Raw genomic sequence first — 14,903 nt, 5'->3', positions numbered from 1 at the left:
GAGATTGTACTCATCTATATACTCAATCATTCAAAAGGTCGGCCGCTATGCAGTAAACATCATTCGTAACCTACTGGGCTTTTTCGGTTCAGTCGTTTTTTTCTTCCGGGACTCGCCTGTTGTTGACCCGCCAGCTCTTGATTTCGAACCTCCACCTTTCGAACTGCCTGCCTTGCTGGAGGAATTTCGCGAATGGCGGGACTGGCGCGAATGCTTCGATCGTCTGGAAGATGCTGTTGATTCTTCTTCCGCGTCTAGACCTCGATGTCGGAATATAGTTGGATCCGACAAGTCGAGACCTGACATCATGGCTGCCTTTGGCGTGATAAATTCGCCATCAACCGTTGAGCCAACGCTGCTTGCTTCGTAGTCGGCTACACCGCGTCGCCAAACTTCTACCCGGCTGAGGTGTTCGCTCTGTAGCTCAAGCAATTCATCAGCACTGGCGGATGGTGCTTTGGGTAGAGGTGCAAATTCGTATGCAGGAGCTTCCATCGGTGCCATCGTCGGTGCTGCCGTGAGCTTTTTGATGATTTTGTAACCGCCAAACATCACAATAGTCACACCAACACCCACACCAGCTGCAATGAGAAACTGTGGGCTGGACAGAAGCGCGAAAACAGATGGAGCGCTGAGTTTCAAACCTGCCAAGATACTCGGGGCCATTTTGGAAGTTAAATTACTGATCTCAGCCAGAGTCAATGCGACCGCCGCCATGGCATCGGGGTTTTTCTGTAGGTGGGCCATTGTGGTGGTAGCGGTGTGCTGCAAGCAGTCTGCCTCCTCTAGTAAGCCTTTGGCTTTGGCAACAAGTCCATTCAGTTGCTCCTCATCCACAGGTTTCTGTTCATAATGTTGCAAAGCCAATGGATGAGCGTCCCCATACGCCAAATCCATATCGACATATTTATTGGATTGTGATCTTGCGACTGCAGTAGGTGATTCTTTGGCAGTCATCTCCTGGGTAGTATGACGACGTCCCGTTTGTTCCAGTGACCTAGGCTCCTGGTACATTAACTGTCCATGGTGTAAATCCTGTTCGTACTGAAAGCGCGAGGGAACATCAATTCGCTGTGAATGACCCGATGAATGCCGGTTCTGGGAAGCCCGTGTCCTACCCGATTTCCTTGACGATGCCACAGATCGTTTGTCATCGAGAGTTAGATTTGCCATGATCCGGCGAGCTTCCTGTTCTGCCATTTGTGCTTGTTTCTCGGCGTCTTTGACTGCTCGGATTTCGGCTTTGCGTTCGCGATAAGCATTACGAGCTTCCTTGAAGACACCGAACAAATGTTTGCTCTGTAATGAGATGGCATCATTAGTCCCAGGTTCCACATTGCGTAGCAGTCACAGCTTGACTCACATTTGACACCATCTTTCCCGACTTGTCTATTACTGCGATCGTTTCTTTGATTGCAGCCATCTTTCGTTCTTCCGCCGGCCCGTAAGCCCCCAAAAGAGAGTCGAATTAATAGTTTCTTTTGTCGACCGGTTTGAATGTGTTTAGTTCTATCGCATCACCTGGAGCGAGTCGCATAGGATCGTTAACGATTTTCAGCAAGGATTCTCGGGATGAACCGTCACGGCGGGTAGTTCTCTAAGGGAACATCTTTCCGACAAAACAGCTATGATTATGAAATAGTTCATATGTGTGATGCTTGAAAAGAAAAAGTGACGGATTGTAAGGCCGAAAAGCTGCCCGCTGAGCATTATAGGTCGATAATAATTGCAGCATAGCATTAGGCACTGCAGAGAGCATGTATGAAACAAGGCGCCCACGTTGAGGCGGCCAGACTGGTTGAAGATGGCTGGTTGGAGGTGAGAGGTGAGTGGTTGGCGGAGAGCGCCAGAGGGGGACCTGCGTTGTCACATTATGATTGCTGGAGGCGACCACTAGCACGATGGCTTGTTGGGCGTCGACTAACTTTTCGAGACTTTTTTAGTTTCTACTCCGTTGTCAGAAGACCAAAAGGAACAAGTCCAGTCGGTCAACTGCGAAAGAGAAGAAACTGGCGGTGTCTTGATGGCATTAATTGGTGGATTACCTCGGACCCCCACTGAGCTGTGGCGGGTGAGAGTCTGAAAATAAATATTTACGTGGCGCAGTCCTTTCTTTGCTTTCTTTTCTTTTTCCCATCAGTCGAATACGACTCGGATTTAGAAACGTAAATCGCCTTCGTCTGGGAAAAGATCTGGAATACGACACATCCTGGGAAGCATTGAGCACAGCCTGTACTTACAATGGGAGCGGACCATGCACGATCAGAGCGTTAGTTACGTTAGGTACACTTACATGCTGTGTAAGTTAACTACATTCTCGATGATGACTCATACAGCATCAGCCATGTATCCCCAATTGTGCTATATCAATGTTCTGCTCGATTCATGATGCCAATGAATTGTTTTATATCAGACACTGCAGTCATATTTGAATCGTGCCATTAGAAATCCGTTGCTGTTGGGCACCGACTGAACTGCTATCTACCTGCCAGTTTCCGGATTAGGGCTCGCGGACCGCCACCCTATGCCACCTGTTCCTTGCCCCATCCATCTTGATCGTAAATCTAGCTGAACTCTAATGCATATGATTCAAGTCCGTGCTGTCTCTAAAATATCTTCACTTGGTTCAGCGCCTTCACAATGCTCTCGGTTCTATCTCTCCATTGGATTCCAGTAGCAAGTAAAACAGCCAACCCGCTCCCGGCAACTGCAACATACTAGAGCATTCACAAACGTCAGTAAGATCGAAGATATTTTGACTTCTCATGATTGTCTTACGAATACACTTGTGATGGCATCATTGTATGCTATGATGACACCGTCTAGATGGTCAGGGAAATTCTGGCTAGTCATCTCCTGCACCTTCGAGTTCCCTGCGCCAAGCAGCATATTGACCTGTTCACGACTCAAACCTGCACTTGAGGTTAGTTCCATGATTAGCCTGTTTGTGAAGATAGTTCCACCAATGCTCTGCATCACTGCACTACCAAAGTATTGAGCGGAAAGAACCGTAGAAATACCAAGGGGGATGTGCGCGGGCTTCTCTCTAAGGACATGTTGGACCATGAGAAGAGGCATCTGGGCTGCAAAGCCGCATCCTAGGCCCTGGATTACCTGGAACCCAATCCAATGAGCCGATGAGGTTGTGAAAGCCGTAAAAGTAGTATACAACCCTGTGGCGATGCAAAGGAGTGTGGATCCAGCGAAGAACCAAGGATTGTAGTATCTCACGAACTTGGCTGATGGACGTTTCATTAGTCATGGTAAGTCAAGGGATATTTTAAAATAGACTTACCCAATATCCCGGACAAGAGTGAGCCAGAAATTTGAGTACAAACTGAAGGCAGGAGCATAACACCGCTCCGAATAGGGCTTGCAGCCTCGACAACCTGAAACCACTCAGGAAGATAATAGACTGGAATGACGAAAGACCCCATGAAGCAAAATGCAAATAGAATGCTAAAAATGACAGATTGATATCCCAGGACTAAGAAGGGGATCATTGCTTGATCTCCTTTACGTATCTCCCAGAGTACGAAAACAACCATCTCCGCGGCGAAGCCGACAATGAGTCCAATGATTGTGGGAGAATTCCAGGCATATTGTCCACCACCCCACTCCATAGTTAGCATCACCATAATGATTGATGGTATGAACAATGCGCAACCTATCATATCCAATTGCTTAGCTTTCTGGATGATGCTTCCACTCTGTTCTTTTGAAGCATCCTCTGGTGGATGGCAGAACAACAGCAGAGTAACAATGGTCAGAGCTCCAGCAGGCAAGTTGATAAGGAAACACCATCTCCAGGTAATATTGTTGGCAAATGCGCCCCCAATTATAGGCGCAACAACAGTTCCAAGGGCATAAAGTGAGGTCATAAGCCCTGTGAATAATGGTCTTTGACGGGTTGGTGTTACAATTGCAATAACTGAGAGGCCTCCAGAGACAACCCCAGAGCCACCAATACCTGCTACTGCTCTTCCAATAATGAACATTTGGGAGCTAGTGGCAAGCCCGCAAAGCAAAGATCCTAGGAGAAATGTGGCAAAGAAAACCAAGTACGACCATCGTGATGAGAAGATCGTTGAGATCTTCCCGCTGAGTGGTTGCAGGGAACACATGGTGAGAGGGTAAGTTGCTCCATACCACCCAATATCGGTTCCCGCATGGAACTGGCTCGTTATAGACGGGATTGCCTTGTTGAAGTGATATCCGTTAGTATGAGAGATGAGCCTCTAGGAGAGTTGAATGGACACGTACTGTTGCGATCACGGAGACATCTAGGGAAATTAAAAAAGTCGCAATCATGAGGCTAGTTAAAATGCCATAGAGATCTATTCCCTCAAGGTGTTGTAGTTCCTGCTTCGTATGAAGCAATTCAACAGTACCGGTATTGTTTTCTTCCTTCGTTTCGTGATTTGGAGCCATGGCGACGATTCTTGATAGTCACTGAAGGCCAAAGTCATGGGGCATGGGAGAAACTCCATATCCAGTCTCTATATCATTCTTGTTTAAATAGTGACTAGTCACTTGAAATGCCCCTTTTATCATTGTGCACTCAACTAGACGGTTTTCCATATTTGGTAAGTTGCGAGTCTACCGATCCCGACTCCAACTCTTTGTCTCCAACTACAGCTTGCCCTCCACATTTGCACCACCGTCACATTTTCTAAGTACCATTCTTTGGGCGACAGTGCTATGCTATTGCAGCATCTGGTATCAGCATATCACCTGACGGCGTGATTCAGCCGAGATCCGCCTTGCTTGGCTGGCCTGAGTCTACACACTCTTAACATATCCCTGCTCTAGTCCCGTCCTCTGTCGTAATGAACCGCAGACATCCTCCGAAACGGCATGCCTGCATGCGTTGTGCTGAACTAAAAGTCAAATGCAAGCCTGTCGTGGATTCTAGAACGTGCGAGCGATGCAACAGATTAGGCTGGTCGTGTATCTTTTCAGTCAATGTGCGCGCCAATAGACTCTGGTCAGTTCCATTTTCCGCAGGACCTTGCAGCACCACGCCGAGATCCTTTGGCTCAATTTATTTCATAGGGAAAGTCGAATTGATCATCTAGAAAAAAAAGATTGACAGTCTGGTTTCCCAATTCGCACAGGTAAGTTATTCTAAACTAACTAGTTCTAGTCACAGAAAATAGACTCATCGCTTATGGTAACTAGTAGAATGGTACTCAAGTTGTGGACAACGGGTCTTCCCCAACTACAAGGACCTCATACTCACCGTATCCTGGTCGCATCAGACAAAAATACTCCACAGCCGAATATAAGTATGATGCAGATGATTTCATTTCAAGAGAATTTCTCACGCTGTCGGTGGCGGACGAGCTTCTGTGTAAGTTTCGAGAGCATAAAATGCACCACTTCCCCTTTGTTAGGGTCGGCGTGAATCCTTCAGTCGACCTGACATGTCGGAGAAATCTAGTTCTTTGAACATGGGGTTTACATTTCTCGAGCTTGAAGTCAATGCTTACTTATTATTGATTATCCAGCCAGGATACCTATTTCTGGTAGATTAACAGCTCAGCTATAACACATTACTGCCCTGCCAGCTTCTAGCTATGTGGACGTCCACTCAGGGATACATGTCGCGTAACTATATCCCGGTTACCCAACATTGAGGTACGTAGCCGCTGATCACACGGCACCCCGTCTCGCCTCGCCCTAGATTACCTAGGTAGTTACATACACGGAAAGTTTTGTCTTTGAAGAAATTCTTCCATCATTCCCTCCGAAATATATTCATTTCCATGTGGGCAAACACTTTCAACAATCACAAGGTACCGCGTACGGCACGGACATTCCGTGCCCTACCGTAAGGGGAAAACAACGAGCGACTTTCCGCTTTTAACAGGGTTGCTGCATGGCCAATTCTAGGATAAAAGTAGATTGTCACATGCCACCAGATCAGAAAATACATGTACTAATAAGTACTACTAAATCTACTCGAAACATGAGTCACTAGAGTGTCCTGCAATGTTGAAGAGAATTAAATATTTGCCGAGACTGATCTATATTTTGCCGGTGTCTTTCGGGTCAATTGGTAGCTCTAATAACGAGGTACCTAGGTAAGAAACAGTTTCAGGTTATTTTCTCCTGGTAGTTACTGGTTGAATGGTTTGCACTTTGAACCTTTAGAACATTCTACCTCCAAGGCAACTAGAAATGGCCCTCGTTTTCGACAAGATAATTCTCTTTGGAGACTCCATCACCCAACTGGCTTACAACCAGGAATTTGGCTTCTGCTTTGGCCCAGCAATGCAAGATGGTAAGGTTATTCTCGCGTATCTCAATTTAGAGGGGAGGAAACAATCTCATCCATTCGCAGTCTACAATCGCAGATTGGATGTTGTACAACGAGGATTCGGCGGTTACACGTCAAACCACGGTGCTATTATAGTCGATCGGTTGATTGAGCAAGAATCAACGGGAGCATCAAAAATCAAACTCCTGGTACATGGATCAAAAAGAATTATAATCTCAATTCTGTGTGGAATCTGACTTGTGTCTGTCAAGTCGTATTCTTTGGCACAAATGACTCTATCGTCCCCGAATCCGCATCGAACAATTCTGTCCCCGTGGAAAGATATCAGGATAACTTGCGCAAGATCATTTCCGCCGCACAAAAAGTAGGCGCAAAAGTGGTTCTCATCGGACCGGGCCCATTCAATCATCAACAATTCGATGATGCACTAGGTCACCAATTCGAAGTCGACCGGACGACTCACCGAGCCCGTGAATATTGCGATGCTACAGTGGATGTTGGAAACGAGCTCGGTATTCCTACTGTTCCAATGTGGCATCTCGTTATGGAAGAAATAGGTTGGAGGGAAGGGGATCCGATTTATGGTCTGCCTGAGCTTCCGGCTGTTAACCCTTTGAATGACTACCTAAGTGACGGTATGTGTTAACCCTTTCGCTAGCCTTTCTGGAAACTGTAGCTGAGAAGCTCTCAATTACAGGTTTACATTTTTCTGGCCGGGCATACAAGATACTTTTCACAAATGTGCTAAAGGCAATCAAAGAGTCTTATCCGGAACTTGACCCTGACAATATCCCAGAGCATTTGCCGACGTGGGAGCAACTTACCACTTCACTCGATGTTCTGAAGAAAGCCATAGAATGATGTATATTGATTATACTTGAGGATGTTAATTTTGCTCTGTTAGAAAATTGATATCCGGAAAGAGAACCTACTATTTTGTAAACCTGACATTGATTCGATTATGTAGGCTGGAGACCGATAATGGCCTAGGCATAAGCTATTGTAAGATAGACTAAACATGCTACATGTAATGCTTTCGCTTATGACTGGGCTCTATTTGGTATTTGGTATAATACATGTGTTTTTGAATGATAAAAACCTCCTTTTACCTAATTACCCGAAGAGATACGGAACCTGTAACATACTAAATAGAACTGCAATAGCTTGTCCATGGTCTCAATATCTAGCCTACCAGAATAGACCAACAAATGCCTGTATATATGTCCAACCCCGCGTTTTTACGTCCTTGGGACTGCCCCCGGATTAGTGGAGAATAACAAGCCTTTTGGTAGACTTTCTTTATTGGTAGGTAGTTTGTTCCTGGCCATTCGGAGGAAAGGAAAGACAAGCGAGATTTGAAAGATGAAGAGTGTGTTGGTATCCTAACTGTTTTGGACACGGCGATAGTCGTTGGCAAATACTGCATTTGGCATGGGACGGCATTTAGCTTCATATCACCCCATTTTTAATAGATGTAGCTGGGAAATGACAAATTCTGGGGGTTTTATTAGCATTAGGGTCTTAGGATAGGTACATCAAGAGAGTGAACCGAGGATTATAAAGATTTGCATTGCTCTCGCCTTCCAAGGTTTACCCAGACAATCCACTATTGAGAAGGCTTGCATTGTTAGCGTTCTTTTAAGTATTTCCAAATTCTCACAATGTCGTACTCCAAGAAGCCTGTTGAAGGCGCCACCCATTTGGAGACGAAGGATGAACCGCAAATCTTCCCTGGCAAGACCGACGAGGTCTATTCTGTGGCCTTGACAGATGCCGTTGCCAAGGATAACCAGTCTATGCTAAGTAGGAACATGATAAAGTTATACTTGATCATGGTCCTTGTGACGTTGAGTGAGTGACTGCTTTTATGCATCCAGCTTTCTGTAAATGCTAAGTGAAATAGCAAGTTGCATGAATGGCTACGACGGCTCAGTCATGAGCTCCTTAAACGCCATGGACCCTTTTCATACATATTTCAACATATCTATGGAAGGCTCCAGCATCGGAGCGGTCACTGCCCTATATAGTGTTGGAAACATTATCGGCTGCATGTTTGCCAGTCCAGCCTCAGATATCATGGGCCGTCGATTTGGCATGTCAATGGGATGTATAGTAATCGTGATTGGGACCATAATCCAAGCTACCACCAAGGCTATTGGTGGATTCATGGGCGGACGCTTGTTGGTTGGATTGGGTGTCACTCTTGTCACCATATCCGTTCCTATATACCTCATTGAAATCGACTACCCGACATGACGAGGTATCGGCAGTGGTCTTTTCAACGTCTGCAGTTGGTATATTGGTTCAATGACAGCGTCTTGGACCACGTATAGTACTGGGTTTATGACGTCGGATTGGAGCTGGCGCATCCCAGTTATTATCCAGGCTATTCCTGCAGCTATAGCAATGGGGCTGGTATGGCTCATACCCGAGAGTCCACGATGGCTGATAATGCGTCAACGGCCAGAAGAGACACGAAATATCTTGGTGAAATACCATGGTAATGGTCGGGAGGACTCTGCCATTGTTCAACTAGAGTATAACGAGATTCATGCCCAAGTGGTGTACGCCCGAGAGCTGGCAAGCGGCCACAAGTGGTACGACTACCGCATTATTATTGACTCCCACGAGGTCCGGTATCGGATGTTTCTCGTACTGCTTGTCACATTCTTCTGTCAGTTCATTGGTGGCTTTATTAGCTACTACATGCCGGTCGTCTATGAAAACTTAGGCATAACTAGCTCTAGTAAACAACTGCTGTTGAATGCGCTGAGCACGGTTGTTGGCTTTGTCTTTGGACTTGCTGGCTCGTGGACTGTTGAAAGCTTTGGTCGTCGTAATCTGTTCCTCTGGGGGACGTTCCTGACCGGGCTTTGCTATCTCTTGATGAACGTTTTCGCATCTCTGGCTAATGGCCATATCAGCAATTCTATGGGATACGGTTTTATTTTCATGAGCTTTCTCTATGGCGCAATCTTTTCTTTCTGCTGGACACCACTACAAGCATTATACCCAACTGAAGTCCTTCGCAACGATATTCGTGTCAAGGGTATGGCCGCTCAAGGTGTGCTCTCCGGCCTCGGCTCGTTCATCATGTACGCTACTCCAGTTGCGCTCAAGAAAACCGGCTGGAAGACTTATACCATTTTCTTGGTTATTCATTTTGTGGAATGGGCTTTCATGTACTTTTTCCTTGTGGAGACCAAAGGCCGTTCTCTCGAGGAACTAGACGAGATCTTTACTGACCCTAAGCCAGTCAAGAAGTCGTTGCAGAAGAAGAAGGTCATTGTGGAAGGTGGAATAGGCGTTATGTCAAAAGCGGAGGATTGTTGAATCCCCCAAACAATATGGGCTAAACCATCGCTATATCTGTTTTCTAGCACTGGTTGGTTGTAGGGTTATACAATCTGACCCCTTAGGGCTATCGCGAATATTAGGGTTATGAGGGTTAGGGCTATTGGTAGATAGAATAATGAAGCGGTGAAGCCTAAGTGTATGTATGAGGCGTCAAACAGCCAATCCTTTCGGGTCTTCACCAAGGTCGTACACGTTGTTTCCTCAGCGGAAAGAGTACATAAGAATACAACACTTTGTCAAATGGTTTCAAAACAACCAGACTGGCGCTATCAACGTCTTGTATTCAACCCTAAGTTAAAAAGTGCCAGATTTATTAGGGCATCAACAATCACGCCAAGTGGAGAAGCCGCCGTCTCCACCCTTTGGCATTCGTCGCTTCTTATTGCTCCATCGGCCATCTCGATCACATCATTCATCCTTTGCTTTTGTACAACAAAAAATATCCATAACCATCAGCTTCATCCGACTAACAGCTGCACCCCTGTCAAAATCTCCTATTTGTCCCGGTAGATCTCCCCTGTTTTATTCGGCCAAGTGTCATTCGCACGCACTCAGCTGCAACCTACTTTCATCCCGATCTCCTCTTTTTCTTAGTGCATCCTAGGTGCTGGGTTAGCGACTGGCACATCTCTTCTGCAAGCCAATAAGAAAGTTTAGCAGGAGGAAGAGACGCAAATTTTATTATCATTCAAATCTTGAATCGAACTGCATTGATCTCCTCCCTGATGGTTTCCGCCATCATGCCACGCTTTTCTCTTGATTCCGATGACCACTCAGAGAATGAGTCACCGGGCTCATTTTCGAGCAACGACCATCACCTTAGAGAATTTTCATCTAAACTTTCCATGCAAAATGATTGTGCAATTGGTCATCGTGTGCAAGCCTCTCGGTCTGTGCTAGCTGTGGCCTTGGATGAAGAGTGTGTTTTTGCTGGACTGCAAGGGGGTGATATACTGGTATGTCATTCACTCAGAAAATGATTGAATCCAGCTGTACTAATAATGGGCTAATAGGCGTGGTCGTTAGCCACCTATGAGCTGGTATTATCTATTCCGGCACATGGGGAAAGTGTTTTGAGTTTGTTCATCTCTCCGGATGGACAATTACTTTTCTCCAGTGGTTCAGATTCCGTGGTGAATGTATGTTCTTTTACATCATCCTGCATATTAGGTAATGCCTATTAACGGAGAAAATAGGTCTGGTCAACGTCAACTTTCGAAAGACTGTACACCATTTATTCTCATCATGATGTTGGTGATATTTTCACTGTCGTCTACTCACAACAACTGAACACAGTCTTTTGCGGCGGACAGAACACAAGTCTGCAGGTATGGATTCAAGCCTTGTCCTATGTCTGAAGCCTAGTTGACCCTTACAGTGGTGCAATTTGTCTACCGATGGAGAGGGCGCGGTTGCTCGACACCCATCTCAGCGAACACATCGATTCTTTGACTCCCGAGGGCCGGGTGGCAGCATCAATCCTCAATCAGACGACTCAGACGATCCTAGTTTGACCGATAACAGTGGAAAAACTTTGACATTTAACCGCGATCAGCATAGACTATTCTCCCATCATGGTTACATCTATTGCATGATTATCGTCCAAGGCTTGATAGAATCTGCTCCATCGGAAGAAGTGCTGTTGACTGGATCTGGTGACGGATCTGTCAAATTATGGAGGTTGACCCACGAGAACAATGGAGCTCCAATTCCGTGGTTTGAAGTCGAGAACGGTGACGATGCTGTTTTGTCACTTGCTATTGAGGGCTCTTTATTGTATTGTGGTCTAGCTGGTGGTGCTCTCAATATCTGGAATCTCGACTCCCAACAGCTTGTCAAGCAAATTACCGAACATCAAGGAGATTTGTGGGCTCTTGATATTATGGACGGTATAGCAATCGCCGGTGACGCTGAAGGAGTCGTCAAGGTAATAAATTATACAAGCGTACCTGTATTGTATTTGAAGATTACTGATAGGTGTCCAGAAATTTGATTCGAACTTCGAAGAGATTGGCTGCTGGACAGCCCACCAGGGCACAATTCTTGCCTCTACCACAAGAGTTTCCAACAATAGGCGTATCTATGCGACTGGCGGAAATGACAATTCTGTCGCTATCTGGGATATAGCTGGGCCCCCGGAGCAAAAGGAAATCCAGCATTTTGGCAATGGTTCGTTCAAACATCTATATCAGACCCAGGCGAAGAGCTAACGAGATCTAGACGACATGGTCAATACTCTGTTCAAGTTTGTTTCTTACCGGACAATTTCATCTAGTCCCAAGTTCTCGGTTGAATGTAACCAAGGAGCCACGTTCCTGCGCCGGCACTGTGCGTTTTTGGGAGCGACAACTAAACTACTGCAGACTGTGGCAGATACCAATCCGGTAGTGTATGCTAGATTTTCGGCATCTAACCCTGGACCGGATGTCAAGACTATCTTGTTTTACGGACATTACGATGTTGTTGGTGCTGACAACAACCAACATAAATGGAGAACAGACCCTTTTCAGCTTGCTTCTGTTGATGGATATTTGTACGGTCGTGGTGTTTCCGACAACAAAGGTCCGATTCTTGCAGCTGTGTATGCAGCAGCGGATCTGGTCAGACGCAAAGCTCTTGGCTGTGACATCGTATTCATGATTGAAGGTGAAGAAGAATCTGGGTCGCAAGGGTTCGAAAGAGCAGTTCGCGAAAACAAGGATCTAATCGGGAAGGTTGATTGGATACTACTCGCTAACAGTTATTGGCTTGATGACCATATCCCTTGTCTCACCTATGGTCTTCGCGGCGTAGTTCATGCCAATCTGATTATTACCAGCGACCATCCTGATCTTCACAGTGGCATTGACGGAAGTTCATTGCTTGACGAACCTTTGAAAGACCTCTCCCTACTGCTTGCGACCTTCATTGGACGTAAAGGCCACATCAACTTTCCCAACTTCTACGATACAGTGGCAGATATGACCAAAGCGGAAGAACAACGGTTTCAAGCAATTACGGATGCGATGCTTCCATTGCACCCTCAGATCGAAGACCGCGAAGCGTTCCCCCATTTCTTGAGGTATCGGTGGCGCGAACCATCATTCACTGTTCACTCAATCGAAGTGCCAAGTAATAAGAATACGGGTACTACCATATCTCGACGAGCCAAGGCTACGTTGTCAGTACGAATCGTACCTAATCAAAGTGCCGACGAGATTGCATCGGCGCTCACTGCGTTTGCTCAGGAGCAGTTCGATTTGCTAGACTCCCAAAATGAGTTGACGATTGAGATCACTGGAAAAGCCGACCCCTGGTTAGGCGACCCTGATAACGAAATATTCGGTACCTTGGCCGAAGCTATCTCCGCAGCATGGACTCCAAACTTGAACGAAAAACGATACAACTATCCTCAACCTCAATCCAAGGCGACCATGCGATCATTTGGCGCGGAGCTTAACCGCACTGATTCGAACGATAGCGTGGCATCTCATATCGATCGAATAATCTCTTCATCAACAACTTCGTCGAAAAAGAAAGCACAAAGAAAACAAAGTGCATCCAACGCCACTGTGGTACCGACCTCTTCAACCTTGACAGGAATAAGAACGAACGGAAAGCAGGGTGACGATGTTGCTGATCATCCCGAAGATTCACTATCCCCTTCTTCTTCGCTGGTCTCTTTACCAACACACGGCCATGGAAATGGAGATGGCATTTCTCGCCATGACACTGCCACCTCACCACCACCTACTTCCGCATGGCCAACTCACATCGAACCCCCCACGCCCGTGAAACCAATCTATATTCGTGAAGGCGGATCGATCCCCACAATCCGGTTCTTAGAAAGAGAGTTCTCAGCACCTGCCGCCAACTTGCCCTGTGGACAGGCCAGTGATCATGCACATTTAGATAATGAGCGACTTCGGGTGATGAATCTGTATAAGAGTCGTGAAATCTTTGGATGGGTCTTTGAAAAATTACCTCAACGCGGTAATAAATAAGGCAAGCCCAGAAATTTTCTAATAAAAAAAGGATTAGATTGTTGTCGTTTCGGTGGGAAAAGATAACTATACATCGGGATATGGGAATGGGTAACACAGAATTCTTTTAGGGCTAACTAATATCATTGCATTTTACTTCACTAACTGCATGAAGGAGTAAGATATGGGAAATACTAAGTCCCGGGGTCCAATCTACACCGTACACGTCCCGCCTACATCTCTCATCTATTCAGGCAGTATACATGTCTAGCTTATAGATCTTAACCCAGATAGTCAGTAACTACCTCATATGGTTACCAGTGATATCATATCATGCATTAGCCACAACACAACTCCAGTGTCACACCGCGATCCAGTATAATTGGCAAACTAGCCCTTCTGAGGCGATTGGGAAGTCAATCGTCTCCATTCGGTGGGGCCGACATATGTGTTATTTATGGCCACCTAGGTACATATTAACTGGGTAAGGTTTATATAGCGTTGTTTCTTCATCCTATATAAGTAGCCTTTCCGTCGATCAGTTCTTTTGAATCGGGCTGATACATCAAGTACGTATGCGATGTCAGATGACTGAACCATCGAAGGAAGATCACTTGAAACATACTCTTTCTTTTTTTAAAAAAAAGAAAGGCTGGTTTGCCTGGTTATGCTTGCGCATGACCGAATAGATATGAGACTGAGTGGCTCCTCCGTAATCCTAATTAGAATCTGTGGGTAGGGTCGGGTTACCGAGATCCTTCGTAGATATGCTCAAAATTGGACATGTTGATGTTGTGGCTCGCTAGCTATATGTACTTAGCCAAGTACTTATTCTAGCTACGCCGAGCCCTGTGAACCAGTGACCTATAGCGTATAGATTTTCCGGCGTGCCTAGCCCTATGTAGTTGGTGGAGCTGCATACCCGCCTGCCTAGTTCGGAAATAGTCGCTTGGAAAGATTTCCAGTAAAGTGGCGCACACCAATGAATTTCAAGAAGTAAAAAGGAAAAGAACCGGGACTACCGAAGCACTAGTGCAGTTGTCGGCTATGTCGTCATTTTATATAACCTTGGAAGTCGATTCGATCTGCTTCAGGGGCTGACGGTAACACGAGTAGGGTAAATCAAAAAAAAATTACTGACGGCAAAGCATAAAATAAGTAACTTAGATCTATACACATTTGTAGAGCACTTCCTGGCTCTAATACGCAGTTGGACCCAGGAAGTCCCATAACATGTAAGGTAGCGTTATCATCCGGTCTTTGGAAGCGTCTCTATTCTCGTCTTAGGTATTTATATCGTC

General features: G+C 45.8%; 6 protein-coding genes across 6 annotated transcripts; 4 read left to right on the top strand and 2 right to left on the bottom strand.

The window, feature by feature from the left end:
- Positions 1-45: 45 nt before the first annotated feature.
- EYB26_001664 (uncharacterized protein) lies at positions 46-1,423 on the bottom strand (the record flags this gene model as incomplete). Its single annotated transcript, XM_054260973.1, has 2 exons — positions 46-1,299; positions 1,364-1,423. The coding sequence occupies 2 exons, from the start codon at positions 1,421-1,423 to the stop codon at positions 46-48; spliced, it is 1,314 nt and encodes a 437-aa protein (XP_054116948.1).
- A 1,183-nt stretch (positions 1,424-2,606) lies between these two features.
- EYB26_001663 (uncharacterized protein) lies at positions 2,607-4,431 on the bottom strand (the record flags this gene model as incomplete). Its single annotated transcript, XM_054260972.1, has 4 exons — positions 2,607-2,717; positions 2,779-3,239; positions 3,296-4,199; positions 4,264-4,431. 4 exons carry the CDS (start codon positions 4,429-4,431, stop codon positions 2,607-2,609), a joined length of 1,644 nt encoding a protein of 547 aa, XP_054116947.1.
- Positions 4,432-6,183: 1,752 nt separating this feature from the next.
- EYB26_001662 (uncharacterized protein) lies at positions 6,184-7,144 on the top strand (the record flags this gene model as incomplete). The annotated part of the gene is made up of 3 exons (XM_054260971.1): positions 6,184-6,286; positions 6,535-6,918; positions 6,981-7,144. 3 exons carry the CDS (start codon positions 6,184-6,186, stop codon positions 7,142-7,144), a joined length of 651 nt encoding a protein of 216 aa, XP_054116946.1.
- Positions 7,145-7,944: 800 nt separating this feature from the next.
- On the top strand, positions 7,945-8,539 carry EYB26_001661 (uncharacterized protein; the record flags this gene model as incomplete). Its single annotated transcript, XM_054260970.1, has 2 exons — positions 7,945-8,134; positions 8,187-8,539. The coding sequence occupies 2 exons, from the start codon at positions 7,945-7,947 to the stop codon at positions 8,537-8,539; spliced, it is 543 nt and encodes a 180-aa protein (XP_054116945.1).
- A 150-nt stretch (positions 8,540-8,689) lies between these two features.
- EYB26_001660 (uncharacterized protein) lies at positions 8,690-9,616 on the top strand (the record flags this gene model as incomplete). Its single annotated transcript, XM_054260969.1, has 1 exon — positions 8,690-9,616. The coding sequence occupies one exon, from the start codon at positions 8,690-8,692 to the stop codon at positions 9,614-9,616; it is 927 nt and encodes a 308-aa protein (XP_054116944.1).
- A 764-nt stretch (positions 9,617-10,380) lies between these two features.
- On the top strand, positions 10,381-13,623 carry EYB26_001659 (uncharacterized protein; the record flags this gene model as incomplete). The annotated part of the gene is made up of 6 exons (XM_054260968.1): positions 10,381-10,596; positions 10,654-10,779; positions 10,837-10,968; positions 11,019-11,567; positions 11,626-11,809; positions 11,861-13,623. 6 exons carry the CDS (start codon positions 10,381-10,383, stop codon positions 13,621-13,623), a joined length of 2,970 nt encoding a protein of 989 aa, XP_054116943.1.
- Positions 13,624-14,903: the final 1,280 nt, after the last annotated feature.

Source organism: Talaromyces marneffei, chromosome 1, assembly GCF_009556855.1.
Source record: "Talaromyces marneffei chromosome 1, complete sequence".
NCBI lineage: Eukaryota > Fungi > Ascomycota > Eurotiomycetes > Eurotiales > Trichocomaceae > Talaromyces > Talaromyces marneffei.
The sequence above is the reverse complement of the archived record's forward strand: the minus strand, read 5'-3'. Positions and strand labels throughout refer to the sequence as shown.